Below are 27,633 nucleotides of genomic sequence, written 5' to 3' on the forward strand. Positions count from 1 at the left end.
GTCCACCAGATCTGCATACCAAGTCCTGCGTGGCCATGCAGGTGCTATTAGAATTACTGATGCTCTCTCCTGTTTGATTTTGGCAATCAATCGAGGAAGCAGCGGGAAGGGTGGAAACACATAAGCCATCCTGAAGTTCCAAGGTGCTGTCAAAGCATCTATCAGAACTGCTCCCGGATCCCTGGATCTGGACCCGTAGCGATGAAGTTTGGCGTTCTGGCGAGACGCCATGAGATCTATCTCTGGTTTGCCCCAACGTCGAAGTATTTGGGCAAAGATCTCCGGATGAAGTTCCCACTCCCCCGGATGAAAAGTCTGGCGACTCAAGAAATCCGCCTCCCAGTTCTCCACTCCCGGGATGTGGATTGCTGACAGGTGGCAAGAGTGAGACTCTGCCCAGCGAATTATCTTTGATACTTCCATCATTGCTAGGGAGCTTCTTGTCCCTCCCTGATGGTTGATGTAAGCTACAGTCGTGATGTTGTCCGACTGAAACCTGATGAACCCCCGAGTTGTTAACTGGGGCCAAGCCAGAAGGGCATTGAGAACTGCTCTCAATTCCAGAATGTTTATTGGAAGGAGACTCTCCTCCTGATTCCATAGTCCCTGAGCCTTCAGAGAATTCCAGACAGCGCCCCAACCTAGTAGGCTGGCGTCTGTTGTTACAATTGTCCAGTCTGGCCTGCTGAATGGCATCCCCCTGGACAGGTGTGGCCGATGAAGCCACCATAGAAGAGAATTTCTGGTCTCTTGATTCAGATTCAGAGTAGGGGACAAATCTGAGTAATCCCCATTCCACTGACTTAGCATGCATAATTGCAGCGGTCTGAGGTGTAGACGTGCAAAAGGTACTATGTCCATTGCCGCTACCATTAAGCCGATCACCTCCATGCATTGAGCTACTGACGGGTGTTGAATGGAATGAAGGACGCGGCATGCATTTTGAAGCTTTGTTAACCTGTCTTCTGTCAGGTAAATCTTCATTTCTACAGAATCTATAAGAGTCCCCAAGAATGGAACTCTTGTGAGAGGAAAAAGAGAACTCTTCTTTTCGTTCACCTTCCATCCATGCGACCTTAGAAATGCCAGAACTAACTCTGTATGAGACTTGGCAGTTTGAAAGCTTGAAGCTTGTATTAGAATGTCGTCTAGGTACGGAGCTACCGAAATCCCTCGCGGTCTTAGTACCGCTAGAAGGGCACCCAGAACCTTTGTGAAGATTCTTGGAGCCGTAGCCAGTCCGAATGGAAGAGCTACAAACTGGTAGTGCCTGTCTAAGAAGGCAAACCTTAGGTACCGGTGATGATCTTTGTGGATCGGTATGTGAAGGTAAGCATCCTTTAAATCCACTGTGGTCATGTACTGACCCTCTTGGATCATGGGTAAGATTGTCCGAATAGTTTCCATTTTGAACGATGGAACTCTTAGGAATTTGTTTAGAATCTTTAAATCTAAGATTGGCCTGAAAGTTCCCTCTTTTTTGGGAACCACAAACAGGTTTGAGTAGAACCCTTGTCCTTGTTCCGACCGTGGAACCGGATGGATCACTCCCATTAATAACAGATCTTGTACGCAGCGTAGAAACGCTTCTTTCTTTATCTGGTTTGTTGACAACCTTGACAGATGAAATCTCCCTCTTGGGGGAGATAATTTGAAGTCTAGAAGGTATCCCTGAGATATGATCTCTAGAGCCCAGGGATCCTGAACATCTCTTGCCCAGGCCTGGGCAAAGAGAGAGAGTCTGCCCCCCACTAGATCCGGTCCCGGATCGGGGGCTCTCGGTTCATGCTGTCTTTGGGGCAGCAGCAGGTTTCCTGGCCTGCTTGCTCTTGTTCCAGGACTGGTTAGGCTTCCAGCCTTGCCTGTAACGAGCAACAGCTCCTTCCTGTTTTGGTGCAGTGGAGGTTGATGCTGCTCCTGTTTTGAAATTCCGAAAGGGACGAAAATTAGACTGTCTAGCCTTAGCTTTGGCTTTGTCTTGAGGTAGGGCGTGGCCCTTACCACCTGTAATGTCAGCGATAATTTCTTTCAAACCGGGCCCAAATAAAGACTGCCCCTTGAAAGGTATATTAAGTAATTTGGACTTAGAAGTCACATCAGCTGACCAGGATTTTAGCCACAGCGCCCTACGTGCCTGTATGGCGAATCCTGAGTTCTTAGCCGTGAGTTTAGTTAAATGTACTACGGCCTCCGAAATGAAAGAATTAGCTAGTTTAAGGACTCTAAGCCTGTCCGTAATGTCGTCTAGCGTAGATGAACTAAGGTTCTCTTCCAGCGACTCAATCCAAAATGCTGCCGCAGCCGTAATCGGCGCGATACATGCAAGGGGTTGTAATATAAAACCTTGTTGAACAAACATTTTCTTAAGGTAACCCTCTAACTTTTTATCCATTGGATCTGAAAAAGCACAGCTATCCTCCACCGGGATAGTGGTACGCTTAGCTAAAGTAGAAACTGCTCCCTCCACCTTGGGGACCGTCTGCCATAAGTCCCTAGTGGTGGCGTCTATTGGGAACATCTTTCTAAATATTGGAGGGGGTGAGAACGGCACACCGGGTCTATCCCACTCCTTAGTAACAATTTCAGTTAGTCTCTTAGGTATAGGAAAAACGTCAGTACTCGCCGGTACCGCAAAGTATTTATCCAACCTACACAGTTTCTCTGGTATTGCAACGGTGTTACAATCGTTAAGAGCTGCTAAGACCTCCCCTAGTAATACACGGAGGTTCTCCAATTTAAATTTAAAATTTGAAATATCTGAGTCCAATTTGTTTGGATCAGAACCGTCACCCACAGAATGAAGCTCTCCGTCCTCATGCTCTGCGAGCTGTGACGCAGTATCAGACATGGCCCTTGCATTGTCAGCGCACTCTGTTCTCACCCCAGAGTGATCACGCTTGCCTCTTAGTTCTGGTAATTTAGACAAAACTTCAGTCATAACAGTAGCCATATCTTGTAATGTTATCTGTAATGGCCGCCCAGATGTACTAGGCGCCATAATATCACGCACCTCCCGGGCGGGAGATGCAGGTACTGCCGCGTGAGGCGAGTTAGTCGGCATAACTCTCCCCTCGCTGTTTGGTGAAATTTGTTCACATTGTACAGATTGACTTTTATTTAAAGTAGCATCAATACAGTTAGTACATAAATTTCTATTGGGCTCCACCTTGGCATTGGAACAAATGACACAGATATCTTCCTCTGAGTCAGACATGTTTAACACACTAGCAAAAAACTTACAACTTGGTTATAATCTTTTTTAGCAAAAAAAAAAAAAAAATACTGTGCCTCAAAGAGGTACTAAACGATTAAATAACAGTTGAAATAATGAACTGAAAAACAGTTATAGCATCAAACTTTAAAACAACACAACTCTTAGCAAAGGTTTGTTCCCATTAGTAAAATAACAATAATTAAATTTGACATAAAAAGTACAAAGCAACGTTTTTATGCACAGTCACTATAAGAATTCTCACAGCTCTGCTGAGAGAAGTTACCTCCCTTCAAAGAAGTTTGAAGACCCCTGAGATCTGTCAGAGATGAACCGGATCATGCAGGAAAAATAAAAGTGACTGACTGGAATTTTTTGATGCGTAGTAAAGAGCGCCAAAAACGGCCCCTCCCTCTCTCACACAGCAGTGAAGAGAAACGAAACTGTCACAATTACAAGCAAAAAACTGCCAAGTGGAAAATAATGCCCAAATATCTATTCACACAGTACCTCAGCAATGTAAACGATTCTACATTCCAGCAAAAACGTTTAGCATGATAAATAGTTATTAAAAGTATTAGTGACCTTTAGCAGAGTAGTTCCGGTGAAATACCATCCCCAGAATACTGAAGTGTATACATACATGTCATTTTAACGGTATGGCAGGATTTTCTCATCAATTCCATTCAGAAAATAAAAACTGCTACATACCTCAATGCAGATTCATCTGCCCGCTGTCCCCTGATCTGAAGCCTTTACCTCCCTCAGATGGCCGAGAACAGCAATATGATCTTAACTACTCCGGTTAAAATCATAGTAAAAAACTCTGGCAGATTCTTCCTCAAACTCTGCCAGAGAAGTAATAACACGCTCCGGTGCTATTGTAAAATAACAAACTTTTGATTGAAGTCATAAAAACTAAGTATAATCACCATAGTCCTCTCACACATCCTATCTAGTCGTTGGGTGCAAGAGAATGACTGGGACTGACGTAGAGGGGAGGAGCTATATGCAGCTCTGCTGGGTGAATCCTCTTGCATTTCCTGTTGGGGAGGAGTTATATCCCAGAAGTAATGATGACCCGTGGACTGATCACACATAACAGAAGAAAAAATGACTACCCAAAAGTTTGACAAAGACTAGTGGTTGAATTAGTGCATGGAAAGTGTTAAAATACCAGCATTTTAAATACCCTAGGGTGTCTACTTTTCAAAAATATATGGTTTGATGGGGGTAAATTCCATTGGCCAGCTTCAGAAATGTCCCAAATAGGACATGGGTGCATGATGACCGCCACAGAGAACCCGACACACCTATACATGGGTGGTATCACTGTACCCAAGAGATGCTACTGAAGACATATTAGGGTGTTATTTGGCAGTAACCCTTACCATTTTATCAGTAAATGTATTCTTAAATTGCTATTTGTCAAAAAATCAAATTATTTTTTTTCCCCCCAAAACTTTGGCATAGATTGGTGGTAAAATGGTTGCATGAAAAAAGTCAAAATACCCCAAGTTTAATACCTTAGGTTGTCTTCTTTTAAAAAATATATACATTTGAAGGGTTATTCAGGGATTCCTGACAGATATTGGTGTTAAAATGTAACTATCGCCAATTTTGAAAAAACATGGTTTTGAAATAGCAAAGTGCTACTTGTACTTATTGCCCTATAACTTGCAAAAAAAAGCAAAGAACATGTAAACATTGGGTATTTCTAAACTCAAGACAAAATTTAGAAACTGTTTAGCATTGGTATTTTATGGTGGTTGTAGATGTGTTAGAGATTTTGGGGCTCAAAGTTAGAAAAAGTGTTTTTTTTTTCATTTTTTCCTAATATTTTATAATTTTTTTATAGTACATGATAAGATATGATGAAAATAATGGTATCTTTAGAAAGTCCATTTAATGGCGAGAAAAACGGTATATAATATGTGTGGGTACAGTAAATGAGTAAGAGGAAAATAACAGTTAAACACAAACATCGCAGAAATGCAAAAATAGCCTTGGTCCCAGATGGTCAACAAATTGAAAAGTGGTCTGGTCACTAAGGGGTTAATAAGATATCCGAAACTGACCCTTTCTCACCCGCAGCGTTAGAAGCACATATAGTAGTGCTGCCCAAACCCGGGAAAACCCCAGACCGTGTAGAAAACTTTAGACCAATTTCTCTACTTAATTCGGATCTTAAAATTTACGCGAAACTCCTGGCAAACCGGCTGTCCCACGTGTTACCAAGTATCATAGATGGAGACCAGGTGGGTTTTATACAGCACAGAGAAGCACGCGACAACACTGTGAGGGCTTTACATATCTTGAACTATATTAATCACATTAATCAGCCATCAGCGATAGTGTCAACGGACGCGGAAAAAGCGTTTGACCGCGTATGTTGGCACTTCATGAGAGCCACCCTGGAGAGGTTTGGTCTGGGATCATATTTCATATCTAAAATTATGGCCCTATACAGTTCCCCAGTAGCCAAAATTAGAGTTAACGGCATATTGTCTGCCCCGTTCCAGATATCCAACGGTACTCGACAGGGGTGCCCCCTATCCCCACTCCTTTTCGCATGTGTTATAGAGACACTGGCCTGTACTATTAGAAAGAATGAAACAATCCCTGGGATCCAAATACATAACACCACACATAAATTACTACTATACGCGGATGATGTCTTGTTTTTCCTACCAGATCCTGTCGTCTCAGTTCCCCACTTGATGACAGAATTTGACACATTGTTTCATGACTCAAATTTCCTTATTAACACCACTAAATCGGAGATGCTCACGGTTCACTGTGATCCTGATTATCTAAACCGTCTTACACAAACATGCCCTTTTCGTGTACAAACAAAAAATTTAAAATATCTAGGCATCTTTATAGCAACATCCAACCAGGAAATGTTCAAGGCTAACTATGATGCTCTGCAGAGGAACATCACGGCCGATCTCTCTTCCTGGAGATCTAAAAGTATTTCATGGTTGGGCCGGATAAATTCGATCAAAATGAACATACTCCCTAAGGTATTATATTTGTTGCAAACACTCCCTATTCCCCTTCCTAAAGACTTTATAACCTCATTACAGAATAAAATTTTTGACTTTATATGGGATAAAAAGAAAGCGAGAATTAACAAGACACTTATGTGTTTACCTGTAGATGAGGGAGGACTGGGGGTCCCTAATTTAAAGAAATATAGACAGGCGGTTTTTCTACAGAGAGTTGTGGACTGGTTTAGGAACTATGAGACTAAGAGGTGGGTAGCACTAGAGCACGACATAGCAAGAAAATCACATCTAGGAACGATATGCTGGCAATTGACACCACACCTAGCTACAGCCTTCAAACAGAACAATATATTAATGGAAACTCTATCAGTATGGAAGGAAATCTTGAGGGAATACCCAAACATTACCTCATAATTTTCCCGCTCACTCCCCTTACAGAAAATCCTGAACTACCTATCGGCCTCTTACAAAAAATTAAACACATAGACCGACCCCTAAGGGCTTTACTGTTATTACATTTAGGAGACGAGACAAGACTTTTCACTCTAACCGAGTTGGTGGAGAGGGGCTTGACCTTCTTTAGGTGTTGGTTTACTCTCCGCCAATGCCATTCCTATATATTCAAACACCCTGATAAACTTAATCTGCTAAGAACCCTCACACCCTTTGAATCTCTATGTCACTCTGACTCCCCTGCTGGAAAGACCCTATCTTTAATATATGCAATGCTTCAAAAACATCCAGTAGGGTACACTCCATATTATCTAGATAGGTGGAGTAGGGAGCTAGATACTGAATTGTCTATAAATGATATTTCCAAAATTTTTACAAATGTTTCTAAAGTTTCAGTGTCTAGCAGTCTTATAGAACTAAATCTTAAACTAATACAAAGATGGTATCTTACTCCAACGAGGATTAACAAATTGTTCCCTTCGGCCTCTCAAGTGTTGGAGGTGTGGAGGGGAACAAGGGACCATGATGCATATATGGTGGCAGTGCCCGGGAATAGCACCAATCTGGGCTTCTGTGGTTAAAGCGACAAACACAATAGCTGAGCTGACATTACCCATAGACCCCCGCATTTGGATACTCAACATCTTGCCTGGCAAACTCCCAACATTTAAAAGAAAGCTGATTTTTATTGCTGGCAATAGTCTAAAAAAAACTGATTTAAAAAAATTGGAAGTCTCAATATATCCCGAACATGGCCACCTGGTATTCCCATTTTCAATTTATAATGTCTCTTGAATATGCTTATATGAGAACTAATAGGAGAGATATTTTTGTGCAGATGAAGGTTATGTGGGAATCATTCATTAGCAATATATAGTTGGTTAGCCATCTGGGGATGGTAGGATATGGTTGTATTAAGAGCAAAAATGGATTTATAAGCTAGGTAGGGTGTCGAACAAGAGTTAAGGAATATATTGATAACATAAGAGCTTGGTAGAGATGGCATGCGGAACATAGTTATACTAAGTTAAGTTATTTTGTTTAATGTTTTTTCTTGTTTAATGTTTGAACAAATCAAAAACTATGTAAGTCTCTGTCTTCCTAAAATGTATACACCTCAGTATTTTGTAATGTGAAACAGAAGCTTCAATAAAAACATTTACATTAAAATGACAGGGCGGGCCGTGAACTGGATACACCACGAGAGAAATAAATTTATCAGGTAAGCATAAATTATGTTTTCTCTTGTAAGGTGTATTCAGTCCACGGATCATCCATTACTTGTGGGATACCAATACCAAAGCTAAAGTACACGGATAAAGGGAGGGACAAGGCAGGTACTTAAACGGAAGGTACCACTGCCTGTAAAACCTTTCTCCCAAAAATAGCCTCCGAAGAAGCAAAAGTATCAAATTTATAGAATTTTGAAAAGGTATGAAGCGAAGACCAAGTCGCCGCCTTGCAAATCTGTTCAACAGAAGCCTCATTTTTAAAGGCCCATGTGGAAGCCACAGCTCTAGTAGAATGAGCTGTAATCCTTTCAGGAGGCTGCTGGCCAGCAGTCTCATAAGCTAAGCGTATTATACTTCTTAGCCAAAGCGAAAGAGAAGTTGCCAAAGCCTTTTGGCCTTTCCTCTGTCCAGAGTAGACAACAAACAAAGCAGATGTTTGACGAAAATCTTTAGTAGCTTGTAAATAATACTTTAAAGCACGAACCACGTCAAGATTGTGTAATAGACGTTCCTTCTTTGAAGAAGGATTAGGACACAATGACGGAACAACAATCTCCTGATTGATATTCTTATTAGATACCACCTTAGGTAAAAACCCAGGTTTGGTACGCAAAACTACCTTATCTGCATGGAAGATCAGATAAGGGGAATCACATTGTAAGGCAGATAACTCGGAAACTCTACGAGCCGAGGAAATGGCTACCAAAAATAGAACTTTCCAAGATAAAAGTTTGATATCTATGGAATGAAGAGGTTCTAACGGAACCCCTTGAAGAACTTTAAGAACCAAATTTAAACTCCATGGCGGAGCAACAGGTTTAAACACAGGCTTGATTCTAACTAAAGCCTGACAAAATGCCTGGACGTCTGGAACATCCGCCAGACGCTTGTGCAAAAGAATAGACAGAGCAGAAATCTGTCCCTTTAAGGAACTAGCTGACAATCCTTTTTCCAATCCTTCTTGGAGAAAAGATAATATCCTGGGAATCCTGACTTTACTCCATGAGTAACCCTGGATTCACACCAATAAAGATATCTACGTTTCACCACTTCTCTCTTACTACCTCCATGCTTGTAGAGAGTTGCAAGAGAATGACTGGATATGGCAGTTAGGGGAGGAGCTATATAGCAGCTCTGCTGTGGGTGATCCTCTTGCAACTTCCTGTTGGGAAGGAGAATATCCCACAAGTAATGGATGATCCGTGGACTGGATACACCTTACAAGAGAAATGTAGTGCTATCATTTATTTAACTAAACCATATATATTTACTTTGCAAAGTTACATGGGTTTGTAAATTTTAGTTCCTATAAAAAACATAGAATAAGGCGAAGATCCTCAACTTACCATTCTGAAAGACTTTCAAAGAATGTCATAGCAGCACTGGAGTCTTTCATTGTCAGGCTGACAAGTACCTTTTGTAAGGTAGGGTGAAGAAAATCTCTGTAAAAAAATAGTTGTAAGATAAATATTGTTTAATTAATAATTAAAAACACAAGACTTCACATCTCTCAAGGTCTAGAAAAAACAAGACAGAAAACGTTGGGCGAGATTACATATATGGCGCAGGCTTCAGCTTAACTGCTGAAACCCGCACTGCCCGTAATTTCCCCTCGCACATCGGGGAATCATATAAACCCCGCCGGCAGTTTATAAACTGCTGTAAGTCGGAAAATCTTGCGATGTCCAGAAATGTACGTAAATACAAATTTCTGGAGTCGCCAGTGACTTACGGCACTTTAAAACTGCCGGCGCCTAAGAAAATAAAAAAAAATATCAAATCTCCCGTAAAAATCTAACCCGCCTCCCAAAAATAAAGCCAACACGTCAAAATCCCTATATCCGCCATCACCCCCATATCGGAACTAATAATACATGTATTAACCCCTAAACCGACAACCCCCACAATGCATTCTGCCTAATTAAACTATTAACCCCTAATCCGACTTTCACCAACAATGCATTCTGCCTAATAAAAGTATTAACCACTAAACCGCTAAACCTCCAAATCCCAAAAAACCTAATTAATCTATTAACCCCTAAACTGCCAAACTCCCCACATTGCAATAAACCTAATTAATCTATTAACCCCTAAACCACCAAACCCCCACATCACAATAAAATTAATTTAATTACTATGCCCACTAACCTAACACACCCTAAATTAACCCTAAATTACATAAAATAATAAAATACTAAATTACAATTAAAATAAAAAATCCTAACTGTACTTAAAAACAAAGATTAAATTAAAATAATCTAAAATTACAAAAAATAAAAAAGTCTAGCATTACAGAAAATAATAAACCAAATTATCAAAAAAAAAATAAACCTAATCCCTATGAAAATAAAAAAGCCCCCCCCCCCCAAAAAAAATAAAAAACACACCCTAATCTAATACTAAACTACCAATAGCCCTTAAAAGGGCTATTTGTAGGGTATTGCCCTATGAGCTGAATGCCCTTTTAAAAGGACAATGCCCATACAAATGCCCCTTTAAGGGCAATGGGTATCTTAGGTTTTTTTAATTTTCTTTTTTTTTGGGGGGGGGTTTGGTGGGTGGGTGGGATTTACTGTTGGGGGGGAATTTAGATTTCTTTTTAAAGCAAACGAGCTGTTTAGGGCAATGCCCTACAAAAAGCCCTATTAAGGGCTATTGGTAGTTTAGTATTAGATAAGGGGGTGTTTTTATTTTGGTGGGGCTTTTTTATTTTCATAGGGATTAGGTTTATTTTTTTAATTTTTGCTAATTTGGTTTATTATTTTCTGTAATGTTAGACTTTTATTTTTTGTAATTTTAGATTAATTTAAAAAAATATATATATATTTTTTTTTTTAAAAGTAATGTTAGGTTTTTAATTGTAACATAGTATTTTTTAATTTATGTAATTGGGGTAAATTTAGGGGGTGTTAGGTTAGGGGGCTTAGTAATTTAGTTATTTGCGTTGTGGGGGGTTGGCAGTTTAGGAGTTAATAGCTTAATTAGGTTAATTGCTTTGTGGGGTTTGGCGTTTTAGGGGTTAATAGATTTATTAGGTTTATTGCGATGTAGGTGAATGGTGGATTAGGGGTTAATACATTTATTAGGTTTATTGTGATGTGGGTGAATGGGGGATTAGGGGTTAATACATTTAATAGGTTTGTTGCAATGTGGGTGAATGGCGGAGTAGGAGTTAATACATTTATTAGGTTTATTGCGATGGGGGTGAATGGCAGATTAGGGGTTAATAGTTTGATTAGTTATTGTGGTGGGGGTTGGCAGTAGGGAAGGGCAAATGTTTCTAAAAATTTGAAATTTAAAACGAATTTTGATACATTCGTTCGTTCAAATTTCAAATGTTTATATAACATTCTAACATTCTATTTTCGAATTTCCATTTTCGAATTTTTCAATAAAATTCGAAAATATTTGTTCAAATAATAGAATGTTTAGCTATGTATTCATTCAATTTCGAAATGTAATATTCGAATTCGAATGTGACATTCGAATTCGAATGTGACATTCGAATTCGAATGTGACATTCGAATTCGAATGTGACATTCAAATTTGAAATAGTATTTCTAGTCTAATACTGTGTTTTAAATGTGATATTCGATTCGAATGTGATATTCAATTCGAATGTGACATTCGAATTCGAAATAGTATTTCTAGTCTAATACTGTTTTATAAATGTAAAATTCGAATTCAAATGTGATATTCGATTCGAATGTGATATTCAATTTGAATGTGACATTCGAAAGTGTTTCTAGTACAATTGTGTTTTATAAATGTAATATTCGAATTTGAATGTGATATTCGAATGTGACATTCGAATTCGAATGTGACATTCGAAAACTGTAAAAAACATTTGAAAATCGAATTTTTAAGAATATTCGTTCTTATCAGCATTCTATTATGTAAATCGAATTTCTACAATAACATTCGTTCTAACATTCGAATTCGGATATAAACACATTCGCCCAAAGTGAAAAAGACGTAAAATTTCTCCATTTTCGCCGCATAAGTCCTTGCGCTGAATATGTGATACTGATTTGCGACGCGGTTCTATGTTTGCTTATGCGAGTAAAAATTGCGGGCAACGGGTTAAATATACGCGCCGCATTTATATGCGGTGCCATATGTGTGATAGAGAAGCCGCATATATAATCTTGCACGTTGATTCTATTAACGTTTGGAGGGCTTAAGGCATTCTGTACATAGCACAAATTAACAGGAGAAAGAGCCAAATGTAGAGAAGGAAATATGCAGTTAAAGGAACAGTAAACACCTTGACATTTTATTATAAAATATTATACATAATAAAACAAATTTGTAAAATACTTTTATTATTTATTTTGCCCCCCTTTTCATGTAATTAAGCTCTGGAAATTGTAGATTTCCTAATTTACAGAGCAGGAAATGCATCCTGCTGTTTTCTCAGAGCTAATCATGCAACATATCTTTCACTAATTGACTTTAACTGGCAACAACTACAAAACAATGCACTTCATACTAACATAATGACTATGGCTAGCCTTGTCAGCTGACTCAAGCCCAAATTGCCTCCTCGGATAAGCAGTGGTGGGTGGAAAAGCAATTGCGATAAACAAGGTTAATTAATTTTAAAAACAGTTAGACTTGGCTGATATGTTATACTTCAGAAAGACAACAGCAATCTCTTAAAATTACAAGATGTGTACTGTCACTTTAAATGAAGCCTATTGGCTGCTCTACAGATTGTATTTATGGGAATAAAAATACACTTTAGATTAATGGTTTTTAGAGATCCTGCAAAGTTCTGACAAATGTTGTAAGAAATAACATTTATTTGTATCTATTCTATTTATAAAAGTTTAATGATATTATAACCACAATATGTGCACATACACTTATCCAAAGAGACTACTGTCGTCAATACCTTATATAGCATATAGACCTTAAGGAGAGTAAATGGGAAGTACAGACACAATGCATTTATTCAACCATTTAAAACAGTCTGTGCCTTGAAATGAGATTGAGTCTCTGGATCAACTCATCTCGTTACTCCATGTACTATATAAACTGAGCAATTAAAGCATGCAGGAGAGGGCGACACACCCAAGTCCTCTCCCACTGATGGCATAGCATGCCGTTAAACCGTGATCCTCTTTAGTTATGCACTTGGATAAGTGTTGTACACTACAGTGGCTGACGCACTGTCATAATATGTCTTCCCACTTGCTTTCATCTTTCCCTAAATCCCAATAACGAACATAGCTCAACTGGTTATTCACTCAATGGCCTGTTTAAACCCTGTTCAAACAGCATCTGCTCCAAGCACCGCAAACTCAGCATTCCATCCCTCAGAGGTTGATCAAGTGAGAATTATTACGTTAAGAAATAAAAACAAATATTGTTATCAGCTGCTGGTAATTTATAAATTAGTAAAGGCACTCAGGTTGTCTCCTTTCGGTCCCCGTTGGGTAAGAAGGGCTATCAAAATAATTAATTAGTAATATAACAATACCACAGTCTCCTTTATGACTCTTTATTGGAACATAGGGTCACAAGAAAGTGACTTTGTACCTGTTTCAGTTTTGAGCAGTGACCCTGAACAAAATTGCACAGCATAAAGGACGTTATTGGTGTGTTAATTTAATGCAGTATTATAACAATACTCCAGAACGGTGAATGAAAATCACTAAAAGTATTACAACTCCATATACTTTTTATAATGTTGTTTGCTAAAGTACTCACTTTATTATAACAGGAGAAAGTTCATTATCTTCCATATCATCATCCAAGTGACCAAAGAGTAACCACTTTATTATGTCTTCCTTTAATGAGCTCTTAGCACCATTGGCTTCATATGCAGAGTGATTGTTTCTGTTGTTGAGATGCTCTGGAAGCTCAGAGGACATGAGAACCAGCACCAAGCAATCTACAGCAGAACTGTGAGAACAGAATGAGTAAGATTGGTCCGCAGGGTAATAAGACAGAGCTCTTTATATCAATACTTAAAAAGAAATTGAACTCAATATCACTTTAAAATGTGTATACGTAAAAAAAAGTAATTAAGTTAATTATTTATTTAATTTGCTTTTCTAGCAAAATTGTCCCTTTTCCAATACTCTAAAAAAAGCAGGAATACAGCAGGCTAAAAAAACATAATTTATTCCTACCTGATAAATTCCTTTCTTTCTTGGTGGTGATGGTCCACAAAAATCCTTACTTGTGCGAATTAATCTCCTGGCCACCAGGAGGAGGCAAAAACATCCAACATAAATCTTCAAATATCCCTCCTACTTTCCCTCTCTCTCCCAGTAGCACATATAGCCAAGGAAAGGAGGAAGAAGTAGTAAGAAAGATTGTAGGGTAAAGAGGTGCAAACAAGAATTGCCACCAACTAGTCAAAAATGGGCAGGTTTGTGGACTATCACCACCAAGAAAGAAAGGAATTTAATAGATAAATTTCTTTCTAAAGTGGCAATAGACAACGAAAATCCTTACTTGTTGGAACTAATACACCAACTGTGTAGTCCACAAAGGAAACGGGTTGGGAGGGGGAATAAAGGCAGGCACCTATTTACCAGGAACCATCATCGCCTGAAGGACCTTCCTTCCAAATAACTGCATCAGCTGCGGCAAACACAGAAAATTTAAAAAAAAAAAACTATGTAAACGTGACTACTGCTCTGCAAACAAGAAAAATCTTAACACCCTGACCCCATACAGATTGTGTAAAAAATCTCCCTCCAGAAGATTTTGGATTAGGACATAACATACAAACTGCAATCTATTGAAAAATCCCTTTAGGAAATCAGACAAATATTGAAAACTGCTGTGTCCTGATGAAAAACCATAGACTGAAATTCACAAGAGAGAGCAAAAAATGCACAAAGAAATTGTAAATAAAGCAAACCTTCCGAAGAAAAGTCAAGTCCAAAGAAAGCATAGATTCCAAAGGTAAGGTACTGAAAATCATAGAATCCGATACAAACTAAATGGAGAGGAGATAGGATTGAGAACAGGTCTTATTTTATTTTATTTATTTTAAAAATTGAGGTTATTAGAAAAAAGTTACAAGCAGTTATTTCTCTGAATCAATAAGAACAGTCTCGCATAGTATATGTATTACAAAAATAACAGATTTACAAGCATGTATGTAAACACTATATAAAGTTAAATAAAGAAAAAGTAGAAACCTCTTATTTAAATTAAGATATCCTCATATAAATTGAAGGTCACTCTTGAACCTAAACATTTGTGCACTGAGAAATGGAGGAAAACTTACTTGTCTAAACGTTACTTTTAGACATAGAAAGATGCTTGAGTAAAAAAAAGTATTTAAAGAAAATCTACTGAAACCTCTACTTTAATATTTAACATTCTCCTGTTAATAAAGAGGCCACTCTTGGACCTATGGATATTCATGGAAGGAATAGGAGGTAAACAATCATGCCACTTAAGGGCCGATTTAAGTCATGAGTACAGCATAGTTAAATAGCATGGTGGGGTCACTTTTGGACCTTCTAATATATAGGAAATAGCAGGACAGAACATAGAGTAGGAGGAATTCTAACCAACATATTAACTGCTGGTATACAGATAACTTCTTATATTAAAGGGACAACAAATAAGTTGAGATTGAGACAAAACATAATAATATGTATTTTAAATTACTATACCTGCAAATTTATACTGCAGTGCCCCCCCCCCCCCCCCCCCACACACACACACAATTCCTTTTATGGCTTTATGTATATCTATGGTTGCTTTTGGTAGAATACAAAAGTGAATAGGCATTATCTGCTGGAGCATACCTAGAAGCTGTGAACTCATTGAAATACAATGCCTGTGTCTAAACACTGATAAGGGGGAGTGGAGTTGTCTGCCCCAGGCAGCTTAGCTATGTAATTTATTTTGCTTATTTTTGAAAATTAGTTTAAAATACTTGCCAGCAATTATTAAAAAAATTTTTATGCAAACCATTTTTAATTAATTAGTCCTTTTAGGATATGCACAGATCTCAACCACCTAGATTACGAGTTTTGTGTTACGGCTTTTAACGCTGAAAAAATGGCAATTTCAGCGTAAAAGCAGTAACGCACTATTGCGTGAGTCGTGAGCTTTCAACAGCCAATAGGATTTTAGAAGCTCTCATCCTATTGGCTGATTTGAATATGAAGAATCAAATCAGCCAATAGGAATGCAAGGTATGCCATTTTGAAACAGCTATCTTGCAATAAAGCTTCAGTGTACGGCGGGGAACGTATGAAGAGGACGCTCCGCGGTGGATGTCTTCGACGCTCTGGGTCGCTGGGATGAAGATAGAAGACTCCCTGCAATGGATGAAGATGTCGCCGCCTGGATGAAGACTTCTCGGCGCCTGGATGTCCGGACTACAGCAACCGTGAGTAGATATTCTGGGAATAGTGTTAGGTATTTTTTTATTTTTTGGGGTGGTTTTTTTTTATTTATTTTTATAGATTAGGGCTTTGGGCTTTTGAAAAAGAGCTATATGTCCTTTTAAAGGGCAATGAAAAAGAGCTGAATGCCCTTTTAAGAGCAATGCCCATACAAATGCCCCTTTAGGGGCAATGGGAAGTTTAGTTGTTTTTTTTTAGAGTTAGGTTTTTTAATTTTGGGGGGTTGGTTGGGTGGTGGGTTTTACTGTTGGGGGGGACTTTGTATTTTTTTACAGGTAAAAGAGCTGTTTAACTTAGGGCAATGCCCTACAAAAGGCCCTTTTAAGGGCCATTGGTAGTTTATTGTAGGCTAGTGGGTGTTTTTATTTTGGGGGGCTTTTTTATTTTTATAGGGCTATTAGATTAGGTGTAATTTTTTTATTTTTGATCATTTCGTTTATTATTTTTGTAAGCTTAGTGTTTTTTTTATTTTCTGTAATTTAGTGTTTAATATTTTTTGTAATTTTAGATTTTTTAAATTTTTTAGGAGTGTTATTTCATAGGTAATTTTTTATTTATTTAAATATATTTATATTTTAATTTTAAAGTTAGGGGGTGCTAGGTTTTTTTTTGGACTTAACCCGTAAAACTTTCATGATTCAGATAGGGCATGTCATTTTAAACACCTATCCAATTTACTTTTATCACCAATATTGCTTTGTTCTTTTGGTATTCTTAGTTGAAAGCTAAACCTAGGGAGGTTCATATGATAATTTCTTAGATCTTGAAGGCCGCCTCTTATCTAAATGCATTGATAGTTTTTCCCCACTAGAGGGCATTAGTTCATGTGTTTCATATAGATAACATTGAGCTCATGCACGTGAATTTACCATGGAGACAGCTCTGATTGGCTGAACTGGAAGTCTGTCAAAAGAACTGAAATAAGGGGGCAGTCTGCTGAGGCTTAGATACAAGGTAATTACAAAGGTAAAACGTGTATAATTATAACTGTGTTGGTTATGCAAAACTAGGGAATTGGTAATTAAGGGATTATCTATCTTTTTAAACAACAAACATTCTGGTATTGACTGTCCCTTTAATAGTTTAATTTAGTGTTTTGCGTTGTGGGGGGGGGGGGTGGTATAGAGGTTAATAGGTGTATTTAGTGGCAAAGATATGGGGGGCCAGAGGTTTAAGGGTTAATAGGTTTATTTAGTTGCAGAGATGTGGGAGGCCGGAGAGGTTTAGGGGTTAATAACTATTATAGTGTTGGTGATGTCGGGGAGTGGCGAAATAGGGGTTAATAACTTTATTATAGTGGTTGCAATGTCGGGGAGCGGTAGATTAGGGGTTAATAACTTTATTATAGTGGCAGTTATGTCGGGAAGTGGCGGAATAGGGGTTAATAACTTTATTATAGTGGTATCGATGTCGGGGAGGAGCGAATTAGGGGGTTAAACGTATATTAATGTCGGCGATGTCGGGAGTGGCGGAATAGGGATTAATAACTTTATTATAGTGGCGGTGATGTCGGGGAGTGGCGGAATAGGGGTTAATAACTTTATTATAGCAGCAGTGATGTCGGGGAGTGGTGGAATAGGGGTTAAAAACTTTATTATAGTGGTGGCGATGTCGTGGAGCGGCGGATTAGGGGGGTTAATAACTTTTATTAATGTCGGCGATGTCAGGAGCGGCAGAATAAGAGTTAATAACTTTATTATAGTGCTGGCGATGTCGGGGAGCAGCGGATTAGGGGTTAATAACTTTATTATAGTGGCAGTGATGTCGGGGAGTGGCGGAATAGGGGTTAATAACTTTATTATAGTGGTGGCGATGTCGTGGAGCGGCGGATTAGGGGGGTTAATAACTTTTATTAATGTTGGCGATGTCAGGAGCGGCAGAATAGGGGTTAATAACTTTATTTAGGTGGCAGCGATGTTGGGGGCGGCAGATTAGGGGTGTTTAGACCAAGGGTTTATGTTAGGTTTAAACTTAACTTTTTTTCCCTATAGACATCAATGGGGTTACGTTAGAGATTTTTCATTCCGCACTTCCGGTGTTAGTTTTTTTTCTAACACTCTCTCCCCATTGATGTCTATAGGGGAAAGCAGCCCTTGGCTTTTGTGTGGTATGGAGCTTAATGCCACCATATCGCACGCACAAGGAGGCTTTTCATTAACTCGTAATGGCAGCGCTATGGAGGGTGAAATAACGCAACTTTTTTTACGTTAATTTCGCACCCTGTTTAGCGCAAAACTCGTTTTATGGCACTTTAAAGTTATGATATAGATTAGCCTACAGGGTAACACATATAATATACTATGAAACAATCAGACAAATAACATGGAGCTTATGTAGGAATATAAAGATGTAAATAACTCTAGAGCCACTCTTACTCATGGGCCCAAAATGTACTAGTAGCCCACAATTAGAATCATATAATTAACCCTGGTCATTAGAGTTTGTTAGACCAATTCAAATTAAAGTCTACTACTCGATATATATATATATATATATATATATATATATATATATATATATATACACACACATATACATACACACACATACACAATGGATATAAAAAGTCTACACACCCCTGTTAAAATGTCAGGTTTCTGTGATGTAAAAAAATGAGACAAAGATAAATCATTTCAGAACTTTTTCCACCTTTAATGTGACCTATAAACTGTACAACTCAATTGAAAAACAAACTGAAATCTTTTAGATAGAGGGAAGAAAAAATATAAAAATAAAATAATATGGTTGCATAAGTGTGCACACCCTTTAACTAATACTGTTTTTCAGCATGGCACGTATTGACTTGGCAAGATTTGGCCACTCTTCTTTGCAAAAACACTCCAAATCTGTCAGATTGTGAGGGCATCTCCTTGCACAGCCCTCTTCAGATCACCCCACAGATTTTCAATCGGATTCAGGTCTGGGCCATTCCAAAACTTGAATCTTCTTCTGGTGAAGCCATTCCTTTGTTGATTTGGATGTATGTTTTGGGTCGTTGTCATGCTGAAAGATAAGGTTCCTCTTCATGTTCAGCTTTCTAGCAGAAGCCTGAAGGTATTGTGCCAATATTGACTGGTATTTGGAACTGTTCATATTTACCTCTAGCTTAACTAAGGTCCCAGCTGAAGAAAAACAGCCCCAAAGCATGATGCTGCCACCACCATGCTTCACTGTGGGTATGGTGTTCTTTTGGTCATGTGCAGTGTTGTTTTTGCGCCAAACATATCTTTATGGCCAAAAAGTTCAAACTTGGTTTCATCAGACCATAACACCTTTTTCCACATGCTTTTGGGAGACTTCAGATGTGTTTCTGCAAAATGTAGCCTGGCTTGGAGGCTTTCGTCTTGCCACTCTACCCCATAGCCCAGATATATGAAGAATGTGAGATTGTTGTCACATATACCACACAGCCAGTACTTGCCAGGTATTCCTGCAGCTCCTTTAATGTTGCTGTAGGCCTCTTGGTAGCCTCCCAGACCAGTTTTCTTCTCGTCTTTTCATCAATTTTGGAGGGACGTTCTTGGTAATGTCATTGTTGTGCCATATTTTCTCCACTTGATGATGACTGTCTTCACTGTGTTCCATGGTATAGCTAATGACTTGGAAATTCTTTTGTACCCTTCTCCTGACTGATACATTTTAACAATGAGATCCCTCTGATGGTTTGGGAGCTCTCTGTGGACCATGGCTTTTGCTGTGGGATGCGACTAAGAAAATTTCAGGAAAGACCAACTAGAGCAGCTGAACTTTATTTGGGGTTAATCAGAGGCACTCTAAATGATGGCAGGTGTATGCTGACTCCTATTTAACATGGTTTTGAATGTGATTGTTCAATTATGAACACAGCTACATCCCTACATTATTTTAGTTTTTTTTGTTTTCTTCCCTCCACCTAAAAGATTTCAGTTTGATTTTCAATTGAGTTGTACAGTTTATAGGTCACGTTAAAGGTGGAAAAAGTTCTGAAATGATTTATCTTTGTTTCATTTTTTTACATCACAGAAACCTGACATTTTAACAGGGTGTGTAGACTTTTTATATCCACTGTATATATACATACACACAATTACATATATACACACACACCATAAAAAAAATGCAGTCTCCACTTGATACATATATATATATATATATATATATATATATATATATTCTGAATTGTTTAGGAAAGAGTACTCTTTAAGGGAGAATAATCAAGCTAATAGGTGAGACTCAGTTGGGGGACAACTATTAAATTTAATAAACTAAGTATCACATATACTGTATAACTCAATAACCTATGAGCCAACATGTAACTGGAACCTGGGTGACATACATACCAACAAAGAATCTGACATTTTTAACTTTAACATATTGTATAAAAACATAATTTATGCTTACCTGATAAATTTATTTCTCTTGTAGTGTATCCAGTCCACGGATCATCCATTACTTATGGGATATTAACTCCTCCCCAACAGGAAGTGCAAGAGGATTCACCCAGCAGAGCTGCTATATAGCTCCTCCCCTAACTGCCATTACCAGTCATTCGACCGAAAACATGCAGAGAAAGGAAAACCATAGGGTACAGTGGTGACTGTAGTTTAATGGAAAAATTACCTGCCTTAAAGTGACAGGGCGGGCCGTGGACTGGATACACTACAAGAGAAATAAATTTATCAGGTAAGCATAAATTATGTTTTCTCTTGTTAAGTGTATCCAGTCCACGGATCATCCATTACTTATGGGATACCAATACCAAAGCTAAAGTACACGGATGACGGGAGGGACAGGCAGGCTCTTTATACGGAAGGAACCACTGCCTGAAGAACCTTTCTCCCAAAAACAGCCTCCGAAGAAGCAAAAGTGTCAAATTTGTAAAATTTGGAAAAAGTATGAAGAGAAGACCAAGTTGCAGCCTTGCAAATCTGTTCAACAGAAGCCTCATTCTTAAAGGCCCAAGTGGAAGCCACAGCTCTAGTAGAATGTGCTGTAATTCTTTCAGGAGGCTGCTGTCCAGCAGTCTCATAGGCTAACCGTATTATGCTACGAAGCCAAAAGGAGAGAGAGGTAGCCGAAGCTTTTTGACCTCTCCTCTGACCAGAATAAACGACAAACAGGGAAGACGTTTGTCAAAAATCCTTAGTTGCCTGTAGATAAAATTTCAGGGCACGGACTACATCTAGATTGTGTAGCAGACGTTCCTTTTTCGAAGAAGGATTAGGACACAAAGATGGAACCACAATCTCTTGATTGATATTCCTGTTAGTGACCACCTTAGGTAGGAACCCAGGTTTAGTACGCAGAACTACCTTGTCTGAATGAAAAATCAGATAAGGAGAATCACAATGTAAGGCAGATAACTCAGAGACTCTTCGAGCCGAGGAAATCGCCATTAAAAACAGAACTTTCCAAGATAACAACTTGATATCAATGGAATGAAGGGGTTCAAACGGAACCCCCTGTAAAACATTAAGAACTAAGTTCAAACTCCATGGTGGAGCAACAGTTTTAAACACAGGCTTGATCCTAGCTAAAGCCTGACAAAAAGCTTGAACGTCCGGAACTTCTGACAGACGTTTGTGTAAAAGAAAGGACAGAGCTGAAATCTGTCCCTTTAAGGAACTAGCGGATAAACCCTTTTCTAAACCTTCTTGTAGAAAAGACAATATCCTCGGAATCCTAACCTTACTCCATGAGTAACTCTTGGATTCGCACCAATATAAGTATTTGCGCCATATCTTATGGTAAATCTTTCTGGTAACAGGCTTCCTAGTCTGTATTAAGGTATCAATAACTGACTCAGAAAAACCACGTTTTGATAAAATCAAGCGTTCAATTTCCAAGCAGTCAGCTTCAGAGAAATTAGATTTTGATGTTTGAAGGGACCCTGGATCAGAAGGTCCTGTTTCAGAGGTAGCGACCAAGGTGGACAGGATGACATGTCCACTAGATCTGCATACCAAGTCCTGCGTGGCCATGCAGGCGTTATTAGAATCACTGATGCTCTCTCCTGTTTGATTCTGGCAATCAATCGAGGAAGCATCGGGAAGGGTGGAAACACATAAGCCATCCCGAAGGTCCAAGGTGCTGTCAAAGCATCTATCAGAACCGCTCCCGGATCCCTGGATCTGGACCCGTAACGAGGAAGCTTGGCGTTCTGTCGAGACGCCATGAGATCTATCTCTGGTTTGCCCCAACGTCGAAGTATTTGGGCAAAGACCTCCGGATGAAGTTCCCACTCCCCCGGATGAAAAGTCTGACGACTTAAGAAATCCGCCTCCCAGTTCTCCACTCCCGGGATGTGGATTGCTGACAGGTGGCAAGAGTGAGACTCTGCCCAGCGAATTATCTTTGATACTTCCATCATTGCTAGGGAGCTTCTTGTCCCTCCCTGATGGTTGATGTAAGCTACAGTCGTGATGTTGTCCGACTGAAACCTGATGAACCCCCGAGTTGTTAACTGGGGCCAAGCCAGAAGGGCATTGAGAACTGCTCTCAATTCCAGAATGTTTATTGGTAGGAGACTCTCCTCCTGATTCCATTGTCCCTGAGCCTTCAGAGAAATCCAGACAGCGCCCCAACCTAGTAGGCTGGCGTCTGTTGTTACAATTGTCCAGTCCGGCCTGCTGAATGGCATCCCCCTGGACAGATGTGGCCGAGAAAGCCACCATAGAAGAGAATTTCTGGTCTCTTGATCCAGATTCAGAGTAGGGGACAAGTCTGAGTAATCCCCATTCACCTTCCATCCATGCGACCTTAGAAATGCCAGTACTAACTCTGTATGAGACTTGGCAGTTTGAAAGCTTGAAGCTTGTATCAGAATGTCGTCTAGGTACGGAGCTACCGCAATTCCTCACGGTCTTAGTACCGCCAGAAGAGCACACAGAACCTTTGTGAAGATTCTCGGAGCCGTAGCCAATCCGAATGGAAGAGCTACAAACTGGTAATGCCTGTCTAGAAAGGCAAACCTTAGATACCGGTAATGATCTTTGTGAATCGGTATGTGAAGGTAAGCATCCTTTAAATCCACTGTGGTCATGTACTAACCCTTTTGGATCATGGGTAAAATTGTCCGAATAGTTTCCATTTTGAACGATGGAACTCTTAGGAATTTGTTTAGGATCTTTAAATCCAAGATTGGCCTGAAAGTTCCCTCTTTTTTGGGAACCACAAACAGATTTGAGTAAAACCCTTGTCCTTGTTCCGACCGCGGAACCGGATGGATCACTCCCATTAATAAAAGATCTTGTACGCAGCGTAGAAACGCCTCTTTCTTTATTTGGTTTGTTGACAACCTTGACAGATGAAATCTCCCTCTTGGGGGAGAGAATTTGAAGTCTAGAAGGTATCCCTGAGATATGATCTCTAACGCCCAGGGATCCTGGACATCTCTTGCCCAAGCCTGGGCGAAGAGAGAAAGTCTGCCCCCCACTAGATCCGTTCCCGGATCGGGGGCCCTCGATTCATGCTGTCTTAGGGGCAGCAGCAGGTTTCCTGGCCTGCTTGCCCTTGTTCCAGGACTGGTTAGGTCTCCAGCCTTGTCTGTAGCGAGCAACAGCTCCTTCCTGTTTTGGTGCAGAGGAAGTTGATGCTGCTCCTGCTTTGAAATTACGAAAGGAACGAAAATTAGACTGTCTAGCCTTAGGTTTGGCTCTGTCTTGAGGCAGGGCATGGCCTTTACCTCCTGTAATGTCAGCGATAATTTCTTTCAACCCGGGCCCGAATAAGGTCTGCCCTTTGAAAGGTATATTAAGCAATTTAGATTTAGAAGTAACGTCAGCTGACCAGGATTTTAGCCACAGTGCTCTGCGTGCCTGAATGGCGAATCCGGAATTCTTAGCCGTAAGTTTAGTTAAATGTACTACGGCATCTGAAATAAATGAGTTGGCTAACTTAAGGGCTTTAAGCTTGTGTGTAATCTCATCTAATGGAGCTGATTCAAGTGTCTCTTCCAGAGACTCAAACCAAAATGCTGCTGCAGCCGTGACAGGCGCAATGCATGCAAGAGGTTGCAATATAAAACCTTGTTGAACAAACATTTTCTTAAGGTAACCCTCTAACTTTTTATCCATTGGATCGGAAAAGGCACAGCTATCCTCCACCGGGATAGTGGTACGCTTAGCTAAAGTAGAAACTGCTCCCTCCACCTTAGGGACCGTTTGCCATAAGTCCCGTGTGGTGGCGTCTATTGGAAACATCTTTCTAAATATCGGAGGGGGTGAGAACGGCACACCGGGTCTATCCCACTCCTTAGTAACAATTTCAGTAAGTCTCTTAGGTATAGGAAAAACGTCAGTACTCGCCGGTACCGCAAAATATTTATCCAACCTACACATTTTCTCTGGTATTGCAACTGTGTTACAATCATTCAGAGCCGCTAACACCTCCCCTAGTAATACACGGAGGTTTTCCAGCTTAAATTTAAAATTTGAAATATCTGAATCCAGTTTGTTTGGATCAGAACCGTCACCCGCAGAATGAAGCTCTCCGTCCTCATGTTCTGCAAATTGTGACGCAGTGTCTGACATGGCCCTAATATTATCAGCGCACTCTGTTCTCACCCCAGAGTGATCACGCTTACCTCTTAGTTCTGGTAATTTAGCCAAAACTTCAGTCATAACAGTAGCCATATCCTGTAATGTGATTTGTAATGGCCGCCCAGATGTACTCGGCGCTACAATATCACGCACCTCCCGAGCGGGAGATGCAGGTACTGACACGTGAGGCGAGTTAGTCGGCATAACTCTCCCCTCGTTGTTTGGTGAAATATGTTCAATTTGTACAGATTGACTTTTATTTAAAGTAGCATCAATACAGTTAGTACATAAATTTCTATTGGGCTCCACTTTGGCTTTAGCACATATAGCACAGATATCTTCCTCTGAATCAGACATGTTTAACACACTAGCAAATAAACTAGCAACTTGGAAATACTTTTCAAGTAATTTACTATAATATGAAAACGTACTGTGCCTATAAGAAGCACAGAAAAAGTTATGACAGTTGAAAATTAATAAACTGAAAAGTTATAGCATCAAATCTTTGTAAAAAACACAATTTTAGCAAAGGATTGCTCCCATTAGCAAAGGATAACTAACCCTGATAGCAGAAAAAAAAAAAAAATACAGAAATAAACGTTTTTTTTTTTTTTTTTTTATCACAGTCAACTACAATCTCACAGCTCTGCTGTGAGTGATTACCTCCCTCAAAACAAGTTTTGAAGAGCCCTGAGTTCTGTAGAGATGAACCGGATCATGCAGGGAAGACAATAAACTTCTGACTGAATTTTTTGATGCGTAGGAAAAGCACCAAAAAAGGTCCCTCCCCCTCACACATAACAGTGAGAGAGATCAGTAAACTGTCATAAATTAAATAAAACGACTGCCAAGTGGAAAAAAATAGTGCCCAAAACATTTTTTCACCCAGTACCTCAGAAAATTAAACGATTTTACATGCCAGCAAAAAACGTTTAACATTAATAAATTGAGTGTTATTAAAAAGCCTGTTGCTAGTCCCTGCAAATTAGGCTAAAGTTTTATGCATACAGTATAATTCCAGTGAAGTGCCATTCCCCAGAATACTGAAGTGTAAAATATACATACATGACAGCCTGATACCAGTTGCTGCTACTGCATTTAAGGCTGAGTTTACATTATATCGGTATGGCAGAATTTTCTCATCAATTCCATTGTCAGAATATAATAAGCTGCTACATACCTCTTTGCAGATTAATCTGCCCGCTGTCCCCTGATCTGAAGTTTACCTCTCCTCAGATGGCCGAGAAACAGCAATATGATCTTAACTACTCCGGCTAAAATCATAGAAAAACTCAGGTAGATTCTTCTTCAAATTCTACCAGAGAAGGAATAACACACTCCGGTGCTATTATAAAATAACAAACTTTTGATTGAAGGTATGAAACTAAGTATAATCACCACAGTCCTCTCAAACATCCTATCTATTCGTTGGGTGCAAGAGAATGACTGGGAATGGCAGTTAGGGGAGGAGCTATATAGCAGCTCTGCTGGGTGAATCCTCTTGCACTTCCTGTTGGGGAGGAGTTAATATCCCATAAGTAATGGATGATCCGTGGACTGGATACACTTAACAAGAGAAATTATCTGTAGTTTCACAGTTTTGGCATAGTCAATGAATATAAAAAAAGTATAAACAAAAAATACTGTACTAGGAGCCAAAGTGTATAAGCATAAATTACATGTGATACTCATTAACAAATTATCTTATAGGTGTGTCCCTTCTGAGGGCTCCGAAGAATATTCCTGATGAGTACGGTAGTGGCACTTTAGAAAGTTCTATATAGAAGCATGTCATGTCAGGCTCTAATACCTTCATTCGGGTATAATATTAACTCATACCAAGATACTTCTAATTGAACAGAACTATCATAATTAACCAATGCCACTTTGGTAAAGTGAGGAAACTGCCGCCACGTTCTCAGATCTCTTATCTAACCAGTCCATGGTATGTGAGAGTAATTGTACGTTTTTGGTGTAGTGTCTTCTCTGAGGGGCCAAGTGTTGAGGGTCTCCAGTCAGACTCTGAAAAGGTTTCTGCATCGGACTGATGAAACAGTTCATAAACGCTGATAGTGACTGTACAGCATACCTGGGAGCCGGCTGCATCTCCCGGCACACCCATCCAGCAAACAGTTTTGCCGCAGTCTTGATAGAGCTCAGTTAGGGTAAATCATTTCTCCTACTTGGTAATTGATGGTAATTGTGGGACCCTCTGTGAATCACCATATCCGATTCGGGCAAGTCCCTTCTCACAAATATGGCAGGTGATAAACCAGACTGGGGTTTCTGTGGAGTATCCATCTTGCTCTTCATGTCAGATACATGTGAAGAGGCCTCCAGCCATAGTACAGAAGGCAGTAGAGCTTTCAGTTGTTCAGTGCCATGTGTACAAGCAGAATCTCCTGTCTCCTTAATTCCCAGTAAAGAGCTAACGGTCAGAGCATCTCCTGACCACACCATAGCAATCAAACCATTCATTCTGTCACAAAATGCCTTTTCAAAATTCTCCAACAGAGCCTGTATTGTGTAATAAAACTCCTCTTTATTATCCATGTTCTAGGATCTTTCGTACTCAGCAGTAGTGCAAACTAATTATTAAAATCCTCCTGCTTTTACCCTTAGATTATAAGAGATATCGTTCAAATTTGATGATAAATCGGCGGATTATCCAAAGTTCCAGTAGAGTCTCTAATTTTTTGGCTTGATATGGCCGCTGCCCGGACATGCCCCCAAAAGGTCTTATTTTAACCAAAACCTGAATAAATGCCTTCATAACTGGAAGACGAGCAAACAGCCAGAAAGAAACAGAAGGAGTTGAAT

General features: G+C 39.5%; 1 protein-coding gene across 1 annotated transcript in view; it reads right to left on the bottom strand.

Moving 5' to 3' along the window:
* ATM (ATM serine/threonine kinase) overlaps window positions 1-27,633 on the bottom strand; it is a 925,848-nt gene that overhangs the window by 722,994 nt on the left and 175,221 nt on the right. The window contains exons 11-12 of the mRNA XM_053708547.1: window positions 13,623-13,817; window positions 9,254-9,349 (exon numbers count right to left, since the gene is read on the bottom strand). Of these exons, the coding sequence (XP_053564522.1) occupies window positions 9,254-9,349; window positions 13,623-13,817 (291 nt within the window). The remainder of the gene's footprint in view (window positions 1-9,253; window positions 9,350-13,622; window positions 13,818-27,633) is intronic.

The sequence above is a fragment of the Bombina bombina genome, chromosome 3 (assembly GCF_027579735.1).
Source record: "Bombina bombina isolate aBomBom1 chromosome 3, aBomBom1.pri, whole genome shotgun sequence".
Classification (NCBI taxonomy): domain Eukaryota; kingdom Metazoa; phylum Chordata; class Amphibia; order Anura; family Bombinatoridae; genus Bombina; species Bombina bombina.